Genomic DNA, 25,676 nt, shown 5'->3' on the forward strand with positions numbered 1-25,676 from the left:
GCCTGAAACGGAGCTTTTAAACAGATCTGCCTGGTGGGCGCATCCTTGGCAGCGGGCAGACGTGGTGCAAATTCAGAGCTTGTTGAGCAAGGCAAGGCTGCACTGGCTGTTTGTTTTTCCATGGAAGGAGGAGGTGCAACTTGGAGGGATGGCTCCCAGGTGTAGCTAATAGAGTTTGACCTACCAGGGGTGATTAGTGATTATTGTACCCTTAAAAATCGTTGGGCTATCTTTTGGACTCTCCTGGACTTCTGGACTCTGTGGTGCTGAGTAAGGACGCTCTGAGTTTGGGGAAATAAAAAAAAAAAAAACGAATTAAAAAAAAAAAAAAACAACTTTCTGATATCCCTATTAAAGAATATAGGTCTTCGTCGCTGCTGACCTGCTCTCCTCCATTTACTACCTTTGTGCTCACCTGAAATAGTTTTTTCTGTCTGTGCCTTTCTTGAAGCAGCACTTAGGGCTAGGTGGACTATGTTGGGCTAGTCCGACAGAATATTATCTCCAGTGTCGCACAGTACACAGAACATGGTAGATGTGATGGGTCAACTAATGGGGGATGGTAGGAGCGCATGGTGGACCCTATCTGAGGTTTTTGGTTTCTCCTCATCCCCCCTTTTTGCTTCTTTAATCATAGTTTCTATCCCCTACTCTGTAATGGCTCATTGTAATCTGATTTAGTATTTCATTTCATACTTTCATTAAAATTTTGGACATTGGATGTATTACCTGACACGTCACTCTTGAACTCCAAGGTCCATTATGCATCTTGTTAAATAGTTTTTTAACTTCCGCTTATTTTAAAACTGCACGTGTGATTACAGCTATGCGCAATATTTCTATGTTTGCTTATGGCCATGTTGCTCATTTAAGAACGAATATCTGATGTATTACCTGTCACATTTGTCTTGAACCTTAAAAGTTCTGTGAGCACTTTTAAATATTTTTTATTTTACAATTATTTTAAACATTGATGTGTGTTTATAGTTATGTGCAATATTTTTATGTACTTTTATGGTCTAAAGTTTTTTAATTGAATTGAATTGACTTGTATATGTGGAGGAAATCTGATAAGTCAGCATTATACGGGATGAAATGTCCTCAGGATGAAAAGCTATAAATCCTATGTGGTTCCTAATGTGAGCCAACGCCTCCAAAAATAAAGAGCCCTAAACATTTTTCAGTGGATTCCCATGCTGAAACTTATTTCACTTAGCCAGATGCTGATCTTCCAACAGTACAGTGCCCACAAAGCTATCAATAATGGATATGAGCTCTCTCCTGGAGAGGATGTTATGCTGCTTTTAGTAGTCTTCTCTCTTGACATGAAGTACCTCGAACAAGAATTCAGTCTGGTCATACTGGTCTTAAGAATTAAATGGTTTGCATAGAAATTGACATGGTCATAACATGGTCATAACTCGCTTTCATGAGTCCTGCTAAGTCGCAGTCAGGCATGCCATTTTACATGCCTTGACTTCTGATCAATTTCCTCCTTGGCCATGCTTACCAAAAGTACAGAGATCAGAAACTGAAACCCCACTAAATGAGGCTCATCAGGTGGGATACACAAAAAAAGTGGGACCCAGGCCCTATTGAAAAGAGCCAACGTTTGCCTTTATCCCCAGCAAACACTTTTCCTGCCATGTCTACACAGAAATGCGTAGTGAGCTGAAGAGCAAGAGCATGGCACACAAAAAGATATTGGTTATGCCAGGATGGAAATGTATAAGTAGTAAGAACAAAACAGAGAACCTTAAAAAAAATGGTTCAACTTACATTGTTTACATGACATACCTTCAGAGATAGGAAAACACACAGACATGGCTTTTGTACAAAGGAGTGGTTTTGGGCTCTGAAGTAGCAAAAAGATGAAAGTTTGTCATCCAGTGGTCTGAGTTATAGGTTATCTCTTAATTTAATATGTATGAAGAGTACCTGTCACAAAACAGTCTACTTCACTGGTTATGGAGAGTGGGTGGGGAAAACTGACCAGAAGGAAATGTATCAATTTATTTGCACAGAGGAAGTAGCATTTTGAACTGCAATGCTCAATACACTCAGGCTTTTTACCATCATTGCTTACATAGGATGAGGAAAGTCATGACAACACCAAATGGTGGAGCTACATTTTTGAAAAAAGATTTGAAAAGGATATGGGTTTTTTGATGTATGAGATGCCCATGTTGGAGGTAGTGACAGTTATTACCAATGCTGGCTCTCAAAACTAAATATGTTAGCTTTGAGGGTGATAGTTATAGTGTCCTCTCCAGCCTGGTATGTAAATGAATTACACCACACACAGTGTTTGGTATTACATGCCTTTGTTTCTCAGAGTGTAACCGGTAACTGAAACGTACCGCGTCATGAATTTTATTAACCACACCCATTCACTTACATCACTGGACTATGAGGTCCATTAAGGACCATAGGGGTCTCACACTCTGTATCACACAAGACCTTACATCTCCCCCTTTTTTAAATAAAAAAATACTAACAAAACATAAACATCTTATATCCTCAATGTGTCGCTAAAGTGCTCGAACCATTCTTCCTGATCTCTCGGTGTGAGGCTGAGGAGACTCAGGATAAAAAAACGCAGTCTGCACTGTTTAGTTAGCCATGGAGGCACTCCTGGTACTCTTCTGGCCCTCTGATGACAGAGTCTCACTCTGGATGTCTGGAACCGGCAGACTCCGAAGCAGGTGCTTAAAATATGATCCCTTGTTATGGACTTTTCAGGACAGTGAGGAGTCAGCATGTGCTCCTTTACTAGTCAGAATTTTGCAATGGATCGGCATCGAATGGAGCATCAGATTTGCGTTTTCACCTTTGCTTGACAAGGACATGATCCTTATCTGAAACATAATGAAATGAAATGAAAAGAAAAGAAAGGAAAAAATGGTTTTATGACTTTTTGTTTCTTTGTATTGATGTTACGCAGTTTTTCTACATCTATCACAAGCATGACTCATAAGTGACCATACAACATGTGTACTTTCACATGCTGATCTAAATAAAAATCTTAATACATACTTTTGTAGTGATCTGTTGACTACAGTCAGACCATGTCATGGCCTAAGCTCTAGGCCTGTGACATCATCTAGCCTGGGGCTCCCACTGTTATAGTCCCGGCTTAGGCCTCTGTAATGATGCAGCTTATTTCTTACATTGTCCTCACAATAATAGTTCAGGTGTGAACTTTTGCACATATTTGCATGCACGACAATGTTAGATTAGTTTCTCTAAAATTACTTTGTTTACACATCTAGCTTTGTACAACATTATCACGATGCCTCAAATATCATGTACTAGGCCTCTTTACGCACTATGTACAAATGCCGTCCTATCTTTATGCACGGGGAGACAGGGCTATCCACATATCTATAACATCTACACATAAATTGCAAGGCTGATTTCTATTATAAATAATGAGTATCTCGATAGAGTAGCAGTGGAGGTGATGAGTACAGGCCTCAGCAAGGCCTGCGAGTGCAAAGGGTTTGCCCTTCTGTGCACGAAGTCCTCAGACTACACAAAGAATTTGGCACGGAAACTGAAAATACAAAGACATAGTTTAATAAACCTTTAAAGGTGGTACTACAGCCCACACAACACTCTACAGTATTTTACAAAGTAGCACAAAGAACTCGAGTACACAGTCCCCTCTTATACATAAATAAGGGGCTCATAAGTAGGCGGGTACAACTCAGAACATGATTTACAAGCATATATGGACATTTCTGAACATGATCAATACATGGGTGGAGTTAACGGTTCTTGGAGCCCGCGAAAATGCACATTCCTATCTAAGCTAATCAAATACAGATGTGACTTTCACTGAGCATGCGCTAGACGCACAAAGGACTATTTATAGCTTGTTGCTGGGCAGACTTCAAGGGTGACTGAAGAGGTAGGACTCGCCACATGACGGGCACATGGCAATATGTAGCAGACAAAATGGAGGACAAAAAAAAAGATGGAGTCTGGCCGCATCAAGAGTTAGAGCAGGAAAACGCAACAAGTGAATCACAATATCATGTCTTTAGCTAATGCTTAACATTATCGCTGTTTTATTTACAACAGAGGCACTTTAGCTGACACAGAGGGAACTTTGGCAAGACTTACATTTTGGATTGCGCAGGAAAGGGTAAAACCCTCCTATGACTTAATACGACCTGATTTTCAGTGCATCATTGGACACATGAACATACAGATATTTTATGTTCCGTACAAGCTGACATGATATCTTCTAAACATTTACACATATGTGCTAACACAATTAACCTGGTAATCAGTAGTTGCTGGACCAACTGGGTACACCTATATCACTTTTAATGAAGGTGATACACTACCCATTGCATACAAATCCAGCTGAAATGCATTTTGCATCCACTGAGAAAATACTCACAGCAGTACAGACTGCTGAAGTAAGAGAGAAAGTAACAGCGCAGGGGAAACACATAATTATCCTAACCCCAGTACCGAATTTAGAGGCCGTCACCAAAGCAAGCGTTCCAAATGAAAATCGTTACATCCAAGATGGATTCAATGGGCTAACTCTCTCACTGCAACAGAGGTAGATTGCAGATTCAACTCTTCATTACAAACACAACCATTCTTGCAGTATGAACAAGAATATCCTCTGCCGGAGGAAATAATGCCTCTAGATCGATATGAATTAATCATTTATATACCAATGGTTCTGCCCAGCCTGCCATAGAAACGAAACAGCAATATTCCGCAGCATGCACAATTGTTAAAGGGTGCATGAATGAAGGACTGTTCCATCTTGGTAAAACACACAACTGGCAGAACTCAAAGCCCTGATACTGGCACTACAAAATACGGATCGTGAATTCCCTACACTTATTGTATGTGATTCATTTCACTGTGTCAAATCCTGTAATTAATATTTACACAATTGGGGACAGAATGCATTTAGAGATTCTAAAGGTTGCACAGTAAGCATAAGATGTTTTGGTGGCAAAGCTGAAGGAAGGTCTGCCACAGGCTCGTGCTATTCATACATTGAGTAATCGACGTGTTAGCATTGCCGTTGGAGGGAATTCCATGGAGCATGAAGCCACCAAGGCAAGAGTTCCTACTGCTGCCATTGCTGCAATAACTCGCTCAAGTACGAGGATACACGGAACAACTAAGGGGGCAGTTAATGCCATGCGCAATGGAACAGCACTGCCAAAAGGCTTTCCACTCAAGTACTCCTACAATTTAGATGCACAAAACATTCTGAATGCTCAGATTCCAGGAGTGGGGGATAGAGTAATGCCAAACATTGATCGAAGATTAGGACTGATAAAAGCTGCACATGATGGTCTGGGTTCAGCCCACGCAGGCATTACTGCTAAAGTTTCTTTGCTGAAGTACCTCTATTGGTGGCCAGGTCTAAAAGTGACATCTGGCAGCAGATGAAAGGTTCCACCATAGCATGTCCAGCACAGACACCTCTATTGAGTTCAGACAAGCCTTTGGCTTATGTGTATTTGAATCAAAGTGGCCCCTTACAGTCAGATGGGGCTTAAAAGTACATCTTGGTGGCAGTAGGTTCATGCTCCAGATTCCTCTGGGTTTAGCCACAGCGCTCGGCTAATGCTCAAACTGTTATTAAGGATTTGCGATTCTTTATCGGGACATATGCAATTGGCAGGCTACATTCCACCCAGGATCTGGCGTTTAGCTCTCAGGCTTACAAAGAAGCCATGGTAAGTTTGGGTGTGGCCTTGCGATACTCCTCGCCCTACCATCCCAAGGGAAATTCGATAGTTGTAAGGAAATACCTTGTCTTAAAGCAGCCCTTAACAGCAAGCATATTAGGCTGGGGTGGGAGTTGGGTCAACTGCCTATATGGGGTCCAGAGGGCACATAACAACATGCCAAGAAAATAAATCCCTAGGGTACCATACCCCTTATAAACTCCTGTTTGGTGTGAGAATGTCGGTACCAGTCCTCAATAGTGTCGGCACAGTGGCAGCTAAAACACCATTTGACATCAATTAATGTTTGGCTGTTTAACAGGAACTAATGATTTCCAGGATTTACAAAGCAACGTCCAAGTAAAACGCACCGCCACTGGGGAAGTGAAGGTAGTCCCGGAATGACCTGCCTGGGTCCAAAAGATTGGGGACCTGGTCAGAGAGAAAATAGTAGCCAAAAAAGAATTCAAGCCATCATATAGAGCGCCAGTACCTGACCTGGCTGTTGAAGGTGCCAGAACTGTACTTTTTCCACCCTTGCCGTTCGCAAAGACAAAAGATTTGTCTCTAATGATCTGATAAAACCACACAATGTGGCTGATTCTCAACAGTAGGCTGTGTGGGCTCCTGAATAACCACTGCACTCCTCTTACTACTATACAGGAAGTTCAGATGTAACAATGGATGATTCCACTCTCCAACGACAAGATGTAAACAACAACATGTTACTTCTCCCAATTGAAACAACTACAACTGAACAATCAACAAGTACAGAAATCTCAATTTGAAAAATGTACTACGTCTATGTGAATATGCCACAGATGGAGTCATCTTCCAGTTCTATAAAACATGCAGAGCTGCCAAAAATAGACCGAAAGTGTTTGGATTTTTGTGCAATATGATGACCTCTCATCATATTCAAGAACCTGAGCTGCCACTTCCGTCCCTCCCTTTCAAGATAAGCGTGCATTCTTTTCTAACTCTGGCTGAAGACGACTTACTTCATCCCACCCTGGTTACATCCCTGGATCACAATAGGGTTACTTTTCTGGTCTTTGGATTGGATTGGTGACTGTATTTTTCCTACTTCTGAATGGACACTATCTCCCAGAACGCTCTGCAGTACAACATGTAAACTTGGTTCTAAAAGCACATGCATCTTCACACCGTGAACAAAGGGACCTGACCCAAGTGAAAATTACAGCAGTTCCAGTTCCTGAAGGAACTGTTTGAGACAAGGTATCATATGATGTATATGGTCCTACTGAAATTTTGCAAATTACTTATTTGTTTAGAAATTCCTTAAATGATATATTTACCTCTAGTATTTTCTCTGATGATTAGGACATTAAAACTGTGCATTATTTACTTGCAGATCTAGAGCAATCAGTTACCTTGTCTAATGAGGAATTGTATCATTGCACATCTAATTATGGAGACATGTTCCGTTATCAACATTATGGTCATCATTTTGTACACAAAGCTAGTATCTCATGCGCTGTTTATAATACACACAATGGGAACACTGACCAACACCGCCAAAGACATTTGCAAAAAAGTTTGCTTATTTTTCAGGGTTTAAAACATCAGACCCAGCCTCGTATTATTATAGGCTTGCACCTACACCTGCAAAGAAAAATATGCTGACAAACACCAAGCTGATATACTCTTCATCCTTTATTTCCCAACTGCCTATACAGGATTCCAACTTTTGGAAAGACATCATAGACACAAAATCTGTCTGGGGGACAAAAGATTAGCACGTTCAGGGAACTGAGGCCATATTTAGAGCATGCCTCATACCACATCAAATGATTTTCCTGAACAAAACAGTGCAACAAACTTCTTGTCTTGGTATAGCAAAAATGAAGGATTTAAATACACCGCGTATTTCCACATTTTCATGCTTAGAGAACTGGCAGCACTTAACACACTTCGGTGGGATACACTAGACACAATGATATGTAATGGTTCTTTCAATTTGTCAGACCAAAATTGGAAGGAATGGTTGGTTTGGCCGCCAGACTCAAATAAGTGTCAATCTAGATTCCTTGGCAACACGGAAGGGTTTAAGATCAAACAGCCTCATCCTATTTACAAACAGAACATTCAGGGTGTTGACATCATATAGTGTTGGGAAGTTGTGCCTAGATTGATGAACAACCTCAACACCTTCCCAGGTGAAACAACACTTGTCCTTTTGATCTCAGGAATTTTATATTTGGTCCCCAAAACCCATGTGGGAAGCCCTTTTTCTATGGAATACACAACGAGCTGTGGAAGATTTCTCACCAGAAACCTGCTGAGAGATTGCGCGAGATCGAAAGGGTTAATTTAGAAAAGGCTTTGGCTGTGATTGACAATGGTATGACCAAATTATCGTCTAGAATTTATTCACCGGGCTAAATAGTGGCTTCGGCAATTGACATAATACAGCCGGCCGTGTCTATTTTACAACATAGACAGTCACATTTATAGTCCATCGTTATATTGAGCTGGACGTTACAAACATTAAGTTCTGGCCATGTGCTGTGATGTTACATCAACTACACAAGTCTGTTTTCGTCATACGATCTAACTGAAAGACAGATTGTGATGGCATGTAGAGTATATGCTATGTTGCACATTGAAATATTAGATCAATTACCTTTCACCATGGCTGAGACACCCTCCACAGTCTGGATAATCTATGGTTACATCATCCTACTGGTCACAGCTTTCCAGTTCCAATACTGTCTCCAATACCAACAGGTAGGCAGATATGAAGTGCTAGGGGAAGGTTGTGTGCATGAGTATTGGGAATTACCATTCCAGTTTAGATGCAGTAATGGGGACACAGACGTTTTCCTCAGTGGTTCCGACGTTGAGGATGATTTAAGTGGGTCCTTAGTTTGCAAAGACATTTCTTTCCACACATGCAATGCTTTGGTAGCAAACTTGTCTTCTTACCTGAAGGATTCTCCATCTGCCATGGTTAATCCGGTGTTCAAGCTGCTCTCGAATGAGAGCTATTTGATGCTGAATGATCAAGGTTGCTGCGTAATGGAACCGGGCATCACTTATCTAGTGACGGTTAATTCCATAGATTCCACTTGCCCCCACATTTAGAGGAGGAATGCTATGACCTTCAATAAATGTTTGCAAGATACAGTTTGATTCTTTGAGCAGATTGAAAGCAGTGCTTTTTCAAAAGGATGTGGCCTTAACTTCCGCCAGAGAGATGTTTGATCTCCAGGTTGCAAATACCTCATCTGAAATACAGACACTACTCCATACTAAGTTACTGCTGCATTTTGGGGAGCTGGTTCACCGTATCTTTAATATGTCTGATACAAAAGGAATCATGCATTTTTTTATGTATCCCTCTGGACTGGTTAGCACCTTTCAGACGATTTTTGTAGTTATACCATCCTTTAAATAATCAGTGTTAGGAAGTGTCTTTGGAGAGCTCCCACTTGTCCTGCTACTTGGGGCAGGAATTCTGAGTTTAATTTTTTGCTCCGCAATGGATGTCCCAATTCAACCGGAAGTGGAGACATCACTTCTTGTGTTGTGTTGCCATGAGCGCATGGTACACTGCTTTGACACACCTGGGTTTCAAGAACTGAATGAGCACTGGCTCTTATCCTTCATGCCTGTCTTGCTTTGCAGCATACAACCTGCCTTCCGCTGTCTGCTTTACAGCCATGAATGCGTCCTGAATATATGTTTTGTAATACAATTAGTTGCGCCACCGGACATAAAGTACTGATGGACCCCTAAAAGACCCATGTGTATTGTTGTCCCCAGCGTATTCCATTAATAATGAAGCATTCTTAGAGTCACCCTGGGATGCTGCAGCTCCTAGTGATATGACTGCAGCTCTGCAGAACATTTATAGGCTACAACGCCTCCCTCAGCGATTGCTGTGGAAATCTTATAGAAGCACGCTTGCTCCGTAAACCTGCTACAAGGTGCATCTCTGGGAAAGACGTTTGTGGTTGTGGGCTACAGCGATGTTGTGTCTACCACTCGAAACACATAAATAATTGGCTTTTTCCGTGTGGGAACAGTTTGACCTGTTTTTAAAAAGAAATGAACTAAAACAGCTTTTTGCTTTCTTTTCTAGGCGCCACAGCTTTATGACTGCTTAGGTATTTCAAATGGTATAATTACTTAAAGGCTTGTAAATTAATATTTTAAAGAGAAGCTTGCTTTTAGAGGTTTTTAAGAGTAGTTGTTTAATGTGTTTAAAATTGTCTGCTGGCTTTGATATATCAACCCTTAGTATGAGGAGTGGGTGTTATATTCCTGGAGTAAGCAGCTGATTTCTTACATTGTCTTCACAATAACGTTTCAGCCGTGAACTTTTGCACATATTTGCATGCACAACAATGTTGGATTAGTTTCTCTGAAACTAGTTTGCTTACAAATCTAGCTTTGCACAACATTATCATGATGCCTCGACCATCATGTAATAGGCCTCTTTATGCACTATGTACAAATATCGTCCTATCTTTAGCCACGTGGAGACAGAGCTATCTACATATTCATAACATTGCTAATCTACACGTGCCTTGCAAGGCTGCTTTCTATTATAAATAATGAGCATCCTGATTGATTAGCAGCGGAGGTACTTCAGCTGACACTGAGGGTCCCTGCATGCGGAGACATCACCGTTCAGTGGTCTGACATCTCGGGAGGGGGTGCAGTTCATGTCCAAGACGGGGACCTTCATTTTCCCCCATCAGGTAATGAGGTTGGATCATCCCTTGGGGTGATTCATGGTTCCACACCAACACCTACTCTAAGTACACTTTGAGTAGGGTTAACATATTAGGAGTACGCTAGATTACTGCCTTGGTATATATGCCTGCATATATAGGCTGTTTTAGCACCATGGTAGAACTATATCTACTATTTACGCTTTTAGTGCTTTTAATCACTTTTATCTGCTTCTGTCTCTTAAACATTGCAACACACATATTTTACACAAGAATAACATTGGTTCAATAAATATATTGCAAATGTCCCATTGTGTATTCTCTGTATACTTCATTGAAAATAAGTAAGCATGAGTGACTGAGTGAAAGGTTCTGCACTGTTTCCAGGATGCCTGAGGAGTCAGGGTTGTCATGTTCAGTGGTTGCCAAAAAAACATTTGCTCTTTGATAAGGTTAGCAGGGATTACAGACTGCTTACATGTACTTGACATACGCAATTGTCAGCGGAGATGAACACAGCCATTGGCCTTTGTACGTTACTTTCACCAATGTTAGCCTAAGACTGTGTCTGTCGTGGAGCTTACCACCCACTACTCGGTGAGATACCTGCTGTTTTAGTAGTTCAAAATAGTGTGTTTGTGGCTGTTAACACCTTAGCAGCTATGGAACGTCCAGCTCCAGTGCTGAACGTTCCATTGCGCAGGTGCAGTTGGAACGTCCAACGGCCGACGGCAGCACTCCCGAGGTAGTGGTGCTGTCGGCCGTTGGACTGGCGCAGCACTTATGAGGTTAAGTGCGTCACCACCACTCATAATAGAGGCTAGCTTGTTTACATATTCAAACTTCAATGAACACTTATTTAAAAAAATATATATATATTTATATGTATTGCATTGCTGTGCTGAAATACAATATTTGCGCAGTGTTGTTTACACCTCGTGGACGGTATGTTTGGAAGGAAAAAAAATAAGAATGCATATATGATACATTTGAGTTGTGTTTTACACATTTGTATTATTTTAAATGTATTTTAGGCTATAAAAGTCATTTGTGAAGAAAATAGGATAAAAAGCAAATGTTTGATTAATTATGTAGTAAAACAATACAAAAGTTGTAGAACTACATGACTTTATTGTTAATGATCAAATATGTTGCTGTAGAAAATGTGAAAAACGTGCAAATATTTTTCCAATGCAGACATTTCAACTCTAGGAAAGTGAGGAGAAGATAGCTTCTGGTGTAACACCCATTTCCAGACCTTGCCACCATGGACAAAAGGGATATACATTAGAAGTTCAGATTTAATAAGCAAGCTATACTGGCTTTATTTCATCAGTAGGAGCCAGATCTTCAGCCTTACAACACAAATCCCACATCTATTACACTAATTGTCAAAATCATGGCAGTACTTCATTTTGTGGCCACAGTATCCTTCCAATACACTGTAGAAGTAAATGGTAGAATGTCACAACTAGCTTTCATTGGTGTGCTACAGGAAGTTATATCTTCAGTGATGCAACACATCAACAACTTCATCCAGTTTCCACAGCAGCAAGATTTTGGCAATGTGAAGAGGGACTTTTAAAGTGTGGATCAGCTACCATATGTGGTTGGAGCAATTGAGGGCACACATATTACCTTAGTGCCACCCCATGCTAGAGAACAGGTCTACCGGAATCAGTAACACTTCCATTCAGTCAACGTGCAAGTTGCCCACTTACTGCCATTGTACATCACAAGCATATATGCACGTTTCACTGGCTATGCCCATGATTCATTTGTACTGTGGATCAGCTCCACACCCCTGCAAGTGTCACAACGTGGACCTGAGAGAGCCTGCTTGCTGGTCAGTACAATATTTCATATTGTAAGGCATAATGTATGCTGGAGCACCCTCAGGAGGTGCGTCCTCACCTTTTCATATGAGAATAGTGTCATCTCCAAATACCAATTTCTTAAAATCCCTAAAGCCCTTCATGGTGACAATTTGTTTCTCAAAATTTTCACGTGAACCCAAATGTATTGATTCTGCTCCGTACACTTTCATTTTTAGTTCACCAATAAAATGACAGCCTTTCATTTCACACAATTCTTTGCACAATCCAAAGAAAGCACTTAAAATTAGCCAATGGCAGCATGAAAGCACATCAACCGTCTAATCCCAGTGTGAAACATTATGTCGTACAACTCACTCCTCGCAGCAGTCACCCCTTTACAATTTTCCTTCACATTCACACACAACTCTCAAAATAACTTCTTTAAACAGATTTTTGTATGCTCTACAAAAGAAATTATGTATCACAACCACTGAAGAGTTTACTACAGTTGCAAGTGAATTATCGACCAGCGAAAAATCACACAGATCAATGCAGTTTCCCCTGTTTGTGCAATAAGGTTCTACTAACATTAACCAAGATCAATCAAACACAACAGCCTGTACATAATGTTACAGATGGAAGTGAAGGTACTTCACACTCCACATCTAAATCTCTGCAAACAAGTTTAAAGCTTTTGTTATTATCCCAGAATCTTTCAACTTCAATGAGCGTGAAATTCAACTGCTCCTCTTCAAAAACTCAATGCCTCTATCACTCACTCATACACCCTAAAAGAAAAGACACAACTACGACACCTACAACCACAACATTTTAATCCTATTAATACTCACTCCTTCAAAACTGCAACTACTAAACAGCAATCTCCTTCCAATTCTACTTTGCACTTCATCTGGATCTGGACACTTGAAACTGGAATCAGGGATTATTTTAATAGAGCTTGGGTGCAATTTTTTAATGCTCTATTCGGGGTGTGAACCAAATCCTTTGCTACCAAAAACTGTTAGCGCCAAAAGATTGGCCAAATGGTATTTAGGCCTAAAGACCGGAATGTACAGATTTACCTTTGGAAATCCAGTTTGACAGGTCAGATGGACAGTTGCCACCGCAGAACGAATGGAGCTGGAACAAAACACAAGTCATGTATATATCATCAACCGCCACATCTTTAATCAGACACTCAATAATTTCGCGATTTGCAAAAAAAAATCGTAAAAATCAGCAATTTTGTAAAAAGGCAGCAATTTTTACAAAACTGCCCGCGAAATTTGAAAAATGTGATCATGTTTTTTCTTAGACGAGGCTGTGAAAACACAAGAGATATTTTCCATTTCCCAACTTTTGCGAAACGAGAACCTCTTGTGGCCCTCATATGATGTCCACAATATTACTTGTTTTAGTTTGTGCGATAATGTTGAATCATGTACCCTGTGTGAGTTTCTAGCATCGATATTCAAAAAGTTAAACATGTTGTCTTTTGTGTAGGCACCGGAAACAATTAGCACAGAGGAATTAGTGACCTGAATACAAGAATGCATGGATTTACAAGATGCTGGTATGTGAGCAATGTGAGGAAATATTAAGGATCTGCAAAATAGACAGCGCTGCAATAATTTACACATTTTGGGGAGGCACTAGATGATTCGTGGTTAGTCTATTTCAGAAAGCATTCCTTGAGCTTTCGGACTAGGACTGGGGCTCTCGATACAGTGGTTTCATTAGTTTCCCCTACAGCAGAATAATCCATCACATCTTGATCTACATCAGCCATTTTATTCCCCAGCAGGAGATTTATTCTAGGGCTAATCCTTCAAATCTGATCATCGGTGATACAGGCAAATATTTTATGATCTCTGACTTCTTCCGTCATATAGTTGAGCACAGATGGAGACTCAATAAACTTATTTCACTGATACAAGAGCTGGAGTTTCTTCAGGAACCAGCATGGCTGAAAGTAAGCCGGTGTGGTGAAACATATGTATGTAAGGAAGAGGCAGAGTCTAAGGACCTGCTAAGATGATGGTTCAAGAAATCAAAATCTGCTGGAGAGACACACCCCTAAACACCAACATTAATGCAACTAGTGGGAGCCGAATGGCTGTTTTGGGACACACTCTGCAGGACAATCACAAGTCCCAGGGGGTGTGCTACTAAGCCCACACCTGAGCCTCCTTGACGGCTGGATCGCCGCATACCGGCACATACAAAGCGCCTCGCCGCTCCCGCGGGAGCCGTATCGCTATTTTGGGACACACTCTGCAGGAAAACCACAAGTCCCAGGGGGCGTGCTACTGAGCCCACACCTGAGCCTGCTTGACGGCTGGACCGGCGCATACAAAGTGCCTCACTGCTCCCGCTGGCGCGGGAGCCGCATCGCTGTTTTGGGACACTGCAGGAAAACAACAAGTCCCAGGGGGCGTGCTACTGAGCCCACACCTGAGCCTGCTTGACGGCTGGACCGGCGCATACAAAGCACCTCGCCACTTCCGCTGCATGGAACGCGCGCAGACGTGCGCCGGGCGAAGCCCGGGCCAAGGGCGGGCCCGTTTTAGCCCGTTAGAGCCCGGAAGAGTACTGGACGGGCCTCCCTCTAACATCTGCAGATTTAAGGTCAGTGCATCTAAATCATCACACTGCATTTCGGTAGACTGGTAATCTTAGTGGCAAACACCTAGAGAGTTACTTGCTCTGTAGTCACTGCTATGGCTAGCAATGTTGAACTGAAGGGGAGGAAATCTAACATTGGTGGCTCCCTTGTGGGCACCTTGGATCGTTTTATCACAAGGGCATCATCTGTGCTCTCGCAAAATCGAACTACCTGAAAAAAGATTGTCACTGGACCCAGCCTTTGATAAACGCTCATCCCTGGGCCCATTATTGTATGTTGTGTCCCCAAATCACCAACCTGGGACTGGTACTGGCCTAATAAGAGCGAGCAGTGAGGCGGGAAATCCACAACTTCAACTACAAGGTATTCAAGATCTGGGCACCTCACTAAAAAGCATGAACATTGCACCAGCCAGTACAAGTACGCTTGACCTCAATTATGAAGAATTAGGTCTACCAAACCTTAGATCAAGAACAAGATCTTTACAGAATTCCAAAACTGAGGCTACAAAGGTGGTAGCAAATTCGGTAGTGAAAAGGAAGCGTGGCGGCGCCCCTCTAACAAACAAAAAGGTGAAGATTAAAAAAAGGAATGACAAGAGTGAGGGACCAAGTACAAGACCCCAAAATACCCCAGCCACAAGCCCACAGCCTACTCAAATGGCTACTGCTGCTGCGAACTTCAGAGATGTGGACCCGGCAGACCTGGGAATTGCATTCTGGGCGAAATTGGAAATTATTTTCACAAGGACTTGTCTCCCCATATATGATAGACTCACCCAGATTGAAAATAGGCTCTTGCACTTAGTGTCACGGTCTGATCGTGTCCAGGTACAGGCAGATCCGCTAGTTATAGGGGGTGATGGCTTCCATGATGGGGAGCAGCAATTTGGAAATGATGAAGCCAATTCCAATAATCTGCCCATTAGTAATAACATACCTGCTGCACCACCTTTGGTGGTAAATTATAATCCCCCCACTAATGTTGTCCTTCCACCAGTAAGGGAAAGAAAGGTAGATAACAGCAACGCTCTACCTAGAAGAGGGGCATCTGAGGGGATGTCAGGGCATGCGGATCAAGAACTTCAAGCCAGTAGAAATATTGCTGAAGATGAGCACGTAAAAGTCCTACCCTGTATTGATCTCCCCCAATGTCATTACCATATGTGGTGGTGCTTGATGGGGTTCCAGCGTTAGGCAAGGGGAAAAATGAGGTGTACACCAAACTTAAAAATAAATGTATACATTGGCTTAACCTTAATAGGCCTCTTCCTCCACAGGTCTCTGCTGAAATAATGTTTGCAAGACGGGTTGACTGGGTAGGGACAAGGCCAAAAACCATTGCAGGAAATTGTGTAATAATGAACTTCAGGAATATCCATGCTATGGAGTACATCTGCAACACGGTCCCAGTCTGGTCTAAAATACAAATCCTACCCCTACATCTATCCTATTTCTATCCTGCTCCTCAGCGGGGTCTTAACCGAACTAGAGGTGGGCAGCCTTGGGGGGCTCAAAACATATCATCACACAGACATCAAGAGGGGGCAATAAACTGGAAGGGCCCACAACCAACTACCCCTTTACTTTAATTGTTTCCCCAAAGTAACAGGTTTAGTATTTTTGGCCTAATGGACTGGCACCTTGAGACCCAGTGGCCCCCACCCTTAACAGCTAGTGAACTAGACCCCCAAGCAGAGAGAGTGGGGAGTAATGATGATGCTAATACTCTCTGTGCCCCAATTATTATCCAACAAGAGGGTGCGGGGGCAGGGTGCAAACTGGAGCTAACGTGGAACTGAGTATGGGGAGGGACCACCCTGCTGTAGATTCTGATGTTCTATAGCCCGAGATGCAGGCGGATGCATCTGGCCCTGTTGCTGAGCAAACAATGGGTGAAGAAATAGAACGAAGGCAAGTAATTGAGAGGCCAATGTGCCCTAGTGGGGTAGTAACTGGTGAACATGGCCTGGTGGAAGATCTAGGCCCAACCAGTATCGGGGCAACTGATGGTAGTATCACAGTCCTGTCCTGGAATTTGGCAGGGATGAGAAATAAATTATCTTTGCCTGAGTGGGGCCTTTTTATAGAAAATCATGATATCTGCTTGATGCAGGAAACGTGTGTGTTGGAAGAGATTGCGAGGGGTAGGGGGAGACCCTCGGGTGGCCTGTCGAGTGGGGTATTTACGCACTTGGGTGCTAAAGCAGTCCATATTCCAACCAACTCACTCGATGTTCAATGTGTTTTCTAACACTCCCTGAATCCACCCAGGATGCCTTACTTAACATCTATTCTAGGCCTATGCAGGGTGGGCAAGAATCTGGTACCATCGATACATTAAGGCAGTTTATTCCTTCCCTTGACCCAGAAGTAGCCCTATTAGTTGGAGGAGATTTTAATTGCCAGTTTGAACCTCTTGCCAGCGCAGAAATGGGTGAATTAGATGATGAGGATCAGTATTGGCGCATCCCTGAGCCGCGGATAGCCCCTGTTAGAGCTTGGACTCCGCTGGTTCTCCAAATTAAATCAGGGTGGAACCAGATAGACCAGGCTCATCTACCTTCAACAGATTAGGGTAAAACTCCATTATTGATTATATAATGGTTGATCTCAGACACTGGGACAGGGTTTAGGATTTCAGGGTTTATCCGAGGAACGATAGTGACCATAATGCCCTGGCCCTGACATTAAAACCTGGGAGCTTTGGGCTGTCCAACCCTGTTCTGAGCCTAATGCTGGTCAACCGCCTTTCCTGCCATCTAACAATAGGCGGCGAATTAAATGGTCCAAGTTCCAGGGCTCCCCGACTAAGCTTGCAGGAATATACTAGCTGGCATTACCGCAGCTGATAGAAATGGGTGAGATGGGAGAAAAGGATTCTGACCGAGAGTCTCGGACTAGGACTTTGGAAATCCACAAGCAGTTGATTGCAACACTATCTGATGTGTTCTATCCATGTGGTAAAATGAAGGTTACCCAAGTTCAAACCCATCCCTGATATGACGAATTCTGTCGGAAAGCAAAAAATACCTGCTAGCTACAATAAAAGATAAGGATAGAACTAGTATAAAGCAGTGTCGGCTCAGGTATAAACAGGTTATTAACAGGGAAAAGAAAGACAGATGGGAAGAATTAAGATTAGCACTTTCATGCAAGGATTCCAAGTCATTTTGGGCCATTGTTAGCACTGGGATGCGGGGTGGTGGACCACCACCCATAGCGAATATAGCACCTGTAGTTTGGGAAGCCCATTTTGGGGCACTATATGCTAACCCCGCTGAAGAGACATCTTTACTCCCTACCCTCGGACCCCTCCATGAGTATAGATTGGAGGGGCCGTCTGATCCTGTGATGTGAGATGCGGAAGAGATCCCCCTGCTCCTTACCCCAGGACCCCTCCATGAGCATTGATTGGCGGGGCCCATGGATGCTGAGCGGGGCCAGGTGTTAGTGGCCCCCCTGTGTGAGTATTGATTGGGTGGGCTCCTGGACATCACGCTTATTGAGGTTGAGACCGCAATAGCTAAAGACCTACCTAACAAGGCCCCTGGTTTGGATAAGCTGCCTGGGGATTTATTCCGATCACAACCAAAAATGTGGTCACCTTATTTGGTTGTTTTATTTAACGCAATACTTAAGGGGAATGACCCGCCAGATACCTGGCTCGGAGCAGAGATTGTCCCTGTCCACAAAAAGGTTGTCTGCTAACCCCGTCTAATTATAGGCCCATCAGCTTGATAGATACTACACAAAAACTGATTGGCAGGATCATTTTAGACAGAATCCAGGGGTGAATAGAGGAAAATTTGATGTTGACCATACTCCAAGCTGGGTTTAGGACTGGCATTTCCACAATAGACCAAATTTTTAGGCTGCAGGTACTATTTTGGAAAACGGTGAGAGTGGAGGGTGGCAGCCTCTACCTCACCTTTGTGGACCTTCGGCTCGCATTTTATTTAGTGCAGAGGAAAAAGTTGTGGGGAGTATTGAGAGATTTGGGCCTACCCACTTATATGTTGGATATCCTGAATAGACTCCACACGAATAACTATGCTCAAGCCAGGTGTGGGAGGCATGGAGAATTGTCCTCTCGTTTCCCTGTGAAGAAGGGTGTACGCCAGGGGTGCGTCCTCGCCCCAACCTTATTTTGTCTCTATATAAATGGGCTAGTAGACCATCTGCTTAGAGTAAAAGACAATGATGCCCCAAGGCTGGTGACCGGGCAGGTGCCCGCTCTGATGTTTGCAGACAACACTTTGTTGTTGTATAAAACATCAACGGGCATCCAGCGCACCCTGGACGGTTTCTCATCTTTCTGCGCACTGCGTGGGCTAGAGATAAACTTGGATAAGACCAAGTTTATGATTTTTAATCCCCCTAAACAGACTCGCCCTAACCCCCTTTTAAATGGTACTCATCTGCAAAGAGTCAAGATTTTTGAGTACCTGGGTATTACTATAACGGAAAATGTTGATTGGGGCTCTCAGACAGCAGAGGCGTTCCTTAGGCTATCCCAAGTGATGGGAGGAATCAGTAAAGTGCATAGAATTTTGGATTTTAAGCCTGCAGCCCCGGCCGTAGAAATTTATAGACTTCAGGCCAGAAAGGCTTCTATGTACGGAGCAGAATTATGGGGATATAAATGCATAACAACCTCATGCGGGTAGAACATGGTTTCATGCGGACTGTATTGGGTCTACCAGCAAGTTCACCGCATATTCCCCTGCGTATGGACTTGGGGTTAGAACCGATAGAGGAGGCAGCAGCAGCAGCACGGCCGATTATGTATTGGAAGAGGCTTTGGTCCCTGCCTGAATTAGCTTCCTATAAAGAAGAATTTATAGAGGTGTGGGCTTCTCTAAAAACCAAGAACATTCCCTGGCTCTTGCACATTAGGGCACTCTGTGAGCGTGTTGTTTTATTTGAGCTGTGGGAGAACCCTGAAGAAAGTTGCCTAAGGATAACTAAAGCTGAGCTGCGGTGTCATCTTAGGCATCAGAACTTATTATCTCTGCAGAGATGTACGACCGTGGGAAGATTGACAAGTAAAAATTGAATCTAGAATGGAGGATTTTTGGGATTTAATCTATCCTTCTCTTGCGAGGAAACTCTACATACAGTTTAGGATTGGCAGCCTTCCACTTAGGGCATTTACTTGTAAATGGGCTAACACAGAGAATATTGCATGCCCGGCATGTAATTATAAGCAAGAAGATGTATGCCATGTTTTGTTCTTCTGCCCTGCCTTGCCTACCAGGCAATAAGGAAATATTGGTTGATCCCACTTTGTAGGAACCTAGGTTTTAGTCAATGTGCCCAAGCCTGTAGGGTTTAAAGATATGATACCCACTCCCCTATCGTCTTCGCTGTATCACGGTTTGTATTTGGTATGTGGCGTAGACGGAGAAGTTTTTAATAATATTTGTGTCCACTTATTCTTTGTATCACACAGTGTGATAACTATCAAGTTTAATTCAATTTTAGGTCTAATTTCTACTGGATCTGGAATTTATTGTTTTTTTATTCTTGTGCTTTTATGTATGTATCTTATCTGCACTTTTATGGTCTGTGGTGACCGAAATAAAGTTATCAATGATGATGAACTAGTGTGACTGTTGAGACTCTCAGCTCTATTGGCAGCTCCTCTAATTCAATTTAATGTGGCTTGGGGTGGATCACAGTGGGAATAACCACCAGCTATTTAACACAGAATCTTAGTGAGAGTAAGCACAAATACAGACTGTGGACATAATGCTATTTGGACCATGTACTTGTAGCGGAAGACAGAGAAGTCATATGCTGTACTACCTGGGCCAGGTATACTGGCGTACTCAAACAATGATGTATTTGTTTGCATGACTGGTGAAGGCAGGAACAAAGTCTTAGAAAACTTTATTATTTGTATTATATATAGTTATCAATGTATTTCCATGGTTTATGAAGTGCCCATCTGGCACATATTGGCCCATGCGGAGCTCCACAGAAAAATTGACAAGAAGTTGGTGATTTTGTATGTTTGGTTGTAAATGTGATACCTTTACTTTTGACTTGGGGAATAGATGTAAACGCTCATCAAGCACATCATTTATAAAATATATATCATGCAATTATGTGTTAAATTATCTATCACTTGCTTTGCAGCTCATTTTTCTACATATCTTTCAGTTCGCTCCTCTAGTGCTTGTGCTGTGTGGCTGATTGTGTGCCTTATGAAGACAGTTCCAAGCCCCACCCTCACTGAATGCTGTCATGACAGACTAATGCGGGCAGAATGGTTCCAGGAGATTTTTGCCAGTCCTGAGTGATAGCTGGTGTGTTCCTTTGTGGCCTACTGTAAAAGACGGGGCAGGTGCAATTGATTACAACTTGGTATTTGGCTTCACACTGACAACTTCCTCTCAGGTTTTAAGATGTCTCTGTATATTATGCACAAGAAATAGTACCAGGGTGTTAGGTGTATGCTCTAGTCAACCTATGAGGACTGTACTAGGTAAGCAGGAGGTAACCTCCTTATGCAGTCTGTCTCACTTATTTAGATCAGCCACTATGATCCTGCATCCTAGGGTGCCTGAGGAAGAGTTGTCGTGCCTCGCTGATCCAGGAGGCAGCGGTGCACCGGCAGGGATGCATACATGGACACTAGAACATCCCAGGGAGAAATACAGCTCCTTGCCACTAGGTTAGGACTGGAGCCGCAGACACTTTAAACATGCCTATTTCAAAGTGGAATACTCTGCTAAAGCAGGTTCCATTGATTTCAGGCTGAAAATGAATGATTATGAGTAAAATAAAGTGCTGAAAAAATGCTGCTAAATTTCCATACGTGTGCCACTAAATTTCCACATTTGTGCCGCTAAATTTGCTAATCCATGCCGCAATATCCTGGTGGGTCTGTAATATTCAGTCAATGATGAGAGGTTGAAGAAGTTTTCAATACATTTATTTATTTTAATGATTAGTGTTGTTTTGGCACCTTTATTCAAGTTAGTCCTATTTACAAAAATATTAAGTAAAAGGTTGATTAGTGACAGCATACATCACTACAGAGTTTTCCATGAAAAGAGCCTAATCTACCCTAAAGTAGGACCCGTGAAGAGTCTCTTTGGAAAAAGAGCTAGGTTTACGGAGTATAGATAAAGCCTAGAACTTCCCATAAAGAGTCATTCTAAAAACTCAGCCGAGTTCCCCACAACTGCAGTAGTAGCAAAAGCTAGAATGTCAGTGATAGATGTATGATAGCTGCAGTAGCATTGAGCTAAGAAATCGAAATAAGGAATAAAGTCACCTTTCACAATAGCTGTCTGTAACAAAAGAGCAAGGATGCAATAGAGTGACCCTCTGATAGCAGAGTCATAAAGGGTTTCCTCCAAGTAAGTCTGAGTGGTCCGAGAGAGTGTTATCCTTCCTATCTCACTAGGAACATGCATTAATTTAAAATTACACAATAATTTAACAAAACTTTAGTAGGAAACTTTCATCCAATAGAAATCGCTCATCCAACGGTGTTGTCAACAACTTCTCCTTCCAATTCCCACAGTAAACATTCACACCTGTACATAGTAAAACACTTGCCTTTACTAGAAAAATAGACCAAGGTTCTCATGAATACCTTCTTACCTAAGTTAAAGCTAAGTTCAATATTTTATTGTGAAACAAAAGCTAGTCAGATGCACTGAAACAAATATATCAATGATGATCTAGATAAGCATAGATAAAGTATATCTAAATTATTGTTCATTCTAACAGTCTATTCATTATGAATTCACAGCAAGGTTCATTGTTATATGGGAATGATCGTATGTGGTATAATGAATCTAAAGAAACAATCTTGAAGATAGCACATTCTTTAGCAAGACACTGGTGTTAGGCAAAACATCTACTTCGCTATGAATAAGATTCAAAAGAAAAGGCTTGGGCCTAATTAAAGGGCACATTTAAGAATGATAGCCTGGTGCAAAACATATTTTCTTCACGTTATTCTCATATACATTTAGGTAAGCACATTTTCCCTATGTGTGATTTACTATGTATTCCTTAAGTAGAATTAAAATGCATTCTAATGGGTTCCTACATGTTGAAAGGCAAGCACATTTTTCCTACGTGTTATTTTCTATTTGAAAACATTTCTGCATGCTTTAAACACATTCTAAAGTGCAATTCTAGTAAGGTCTGCAAGTCAAAATCTGGTTTTCAAATGCATTCCTTACAAAGGCAAAGCGAAGAAAATTACATGCAGGGCTAGCCTATGACAGTGCCTGGGGTTATTCTGCCTTTGGGCTTGGGCAAGGGTGTCTGAGGGGGATCTTGGGCCTCACTGCAGGGAGTACTGCATGCTTCCACATTTTGTGCTGTGGGCAGGGGATTGTTGTCAGTCAGATCTGGGCACTGCATCAGCCCATGCTGTTTACTGTGTTGAGGAAAAGAGATGGAGAAGATAAAGCCCCTGCACTGATTGTGGCCTGGGGACTATATATCCTGAGCTGGGTGAGGGACCATGCACCTCTGAGCATTCTAGCATCCTTGGGCTCCTAGTGTTCTAAGGGAAAGGGGATAAGATAGAAAGGGAAGAGAAAGGCAGGAGAGAGCCCTGCATGCTCTGGCCACTGGGTGTGGTATCAGGGCTCTAAATGTGGCCAGCTGAATCCTTGCATCCAGCCTTGCCTGGAGGAGGGTGTTTAGGGCCCTGAATTCTGAATTGGGAGCATTTTATGTTTGCCGAATACTACATGGGATCAGGCAGAGGAAGGGCATGGTCCTGCCACAAACTGTGTTGATTTTACCAGGTGCACCAGAAACAAAACGTGAGAGAGAAGTTGTAACCTGTTGGTCTTCCCATTCCAAATATATACTAAACATAATGAGAACAGATCATCCACGATTTGGTTACTCAAGTCTTCTTTCTTCAGTCCCTTTTGATGTGGTGTTGATTGGTCCCATGTATCCTTACTGCCTTCATCCTGGGGGTGGTCTACATGTTTTAGCCACCTTTATTAGCCCAAGAGGGTCAATGTGGCTTTCTTCAGGACCAGGTTTTTTGTGTATACACGCGTACTAAAGCATGCAAGGTGAGGGCGTATGTAGCCAGTACTGACAACAACCCTGTGTTGTTCGATTATACGTTTTGTATTGTATCATTATTAGTGGGGAAATTCTCCATGGGATTCTGCTCAGATGTTGGCTTCTCTCATCAGCATTTTCATTTGTCCGCCTCACTGTCCATGGCACGTAATGTTGTCCTTGCAGCCCTGTGTTTAAGACACATCTGCACCTGGAGAAATTTGGCCCGGTGTCTCTCGTCACAAAGCTTCTGGGTCTGGGATTTATAGGCCTGGGGTTGCCAAGTCTGGGGTTTTCAGACCTGGTAATTCTAGACTTGAAGACACCGGGGGCCAGATGTATCAAAGGTTTTTGACCATTTTGTTTCTATAAGGAGTTCGCACATATGGTCCTGAATCCCTAGAATTGCAAATGACAAAATTCCAGCTTGAGTTTCCACTACACGTGACATAATGCCATTCGTATTCTGACCTGTGTGCATAGCAGCAATGGAGTATCACAGGAGATAACTTCTAAAGTTGCATCTAAAACACGGTTGTTGGTTGGTGGTTAATGTTACAAGAACAGCTCCAAAGGTATGAGGTGTGTACGTTGCTGAACATCTTTCTGTACAGCCCTTTTGCTTGTAGACCAAAGAGCCCCTTGCGCAAACGTTTCCAGGAGGCTACAGAACCACTGCAGGGCTCGTAATATGATATCACTGAAAGATGAAATCTGAGCCAACCATCAATCTTTGAGCAACAAAATGCAATTCTGAACCTGTCCCTTTTCAAATCACACTCCCCTTCACTGTTCTGTGTTTTATGGAGGGGATATGAAGTACATTTCTGCACTGAGTCTGCAGAGGATGCCTCTAACTGGAGGGAACCTCTCTGCTTCTCTTTCTCTGTCTCTATCTCTCACTCTCTTTCTCTTGTTATCTCTCTCTGTTTCGCTCTCTTTATCTTTCCCTCCCTCTCTCGCTTTCTCTCACTTCCTCTCCCGCTCTCTCTTTTTGTCTCTCTCTATCTCTCCCTCTCTCTTTCTCCCTCTTCCTCAGTAGTGTACATCAGTGCACATTACTTCTCGTGCATCGTGAATTCTAAAGATACTGACCTAAGGCTGTGCTACAAAATGGCAGCTAGAGAGCTTAGATTGTAAACTAAATGTTAAATGTATTACTTATTTTCACACCAAATGATCATATAATGATATTATTTTAATATGTATATTATATTTATAATGATGGATTTGTATGTAGAAACATGAAGCTATCTTGTATAATACTGCACAAATAAATTATATGATTTCTTTGACAGCGCATAAAGGATGAAAGCATTATTGACAAAGTCAATGTGATCAACGTGGGCGATCACATAGAATCTATAAATGGAGTCAGCGTTGTAGGTTCGAGGCATTATGAAGTTGCAAAAAAGCTGAAAGAATTGGAGAAAGGAAGGACGTTCACACTTAAATTGATAGAGCCTATGAAAGCATTCGGTAAGTAACCAGAATAATATCCATCTCAACGTATGTCCTTTCAAATGAAAACACTGTGGGCTTGTTTTATACGTATAAGGTGTTGGACTGCACAGTGAGAACCATCCTTTCTACAAAGCAACTGACGGTTACATTTTTTAGATAATCTCCTCATTTCGTAGCAAGAAAAAATGTGGATAGATTGATGGAATTTGCAATGAACTTCAAGTGACTTGCTTGATTCATCAAGACAAAAGAGGGACTTTGGGCAGCTTGAAAATGTACTTGGGATAATAAAT

General features: G+C 42.2%; 1 protein-coding gene across 1 annotated transcript in view; it reads left to right on the forward strand.

Moving 5' to 3' along the window:
* The window catches only part of GIPC2 (GIPC PDZ domain containing family member 2), a 663,848-nt gene that overhangs the window by 254,669 nt on the left and 383,503 nt on the right, over positions 1–25,676 (forward strand). The window contains exon 3 of the mRNA XM_086954220.1: positions 25,218–25,398. Coding sequence (XP_086810346.1) covers positions 25,218–25,398 — 181 coding nt within the window. The remainder of the gene's footprint in view (positions 1–25,217; positions 25,399–25,676) is intronic.

The sequence above is a fragment of the Lissotriton vulgaris genome, chromosome 1_1, assembly GCF_964263255.1.
Source record: "Lissotriton vulgaris chromosome 1_1, aLisVul1.2, whole genome shotgun sequence".
In the NCBI taxonomy this organism is placed as follows: Eukaryota; Metazoa; Chordata; class Amphibia; order Caudata; family Salamandridae; genus Lissotriton; species Lissotriton vulgaris.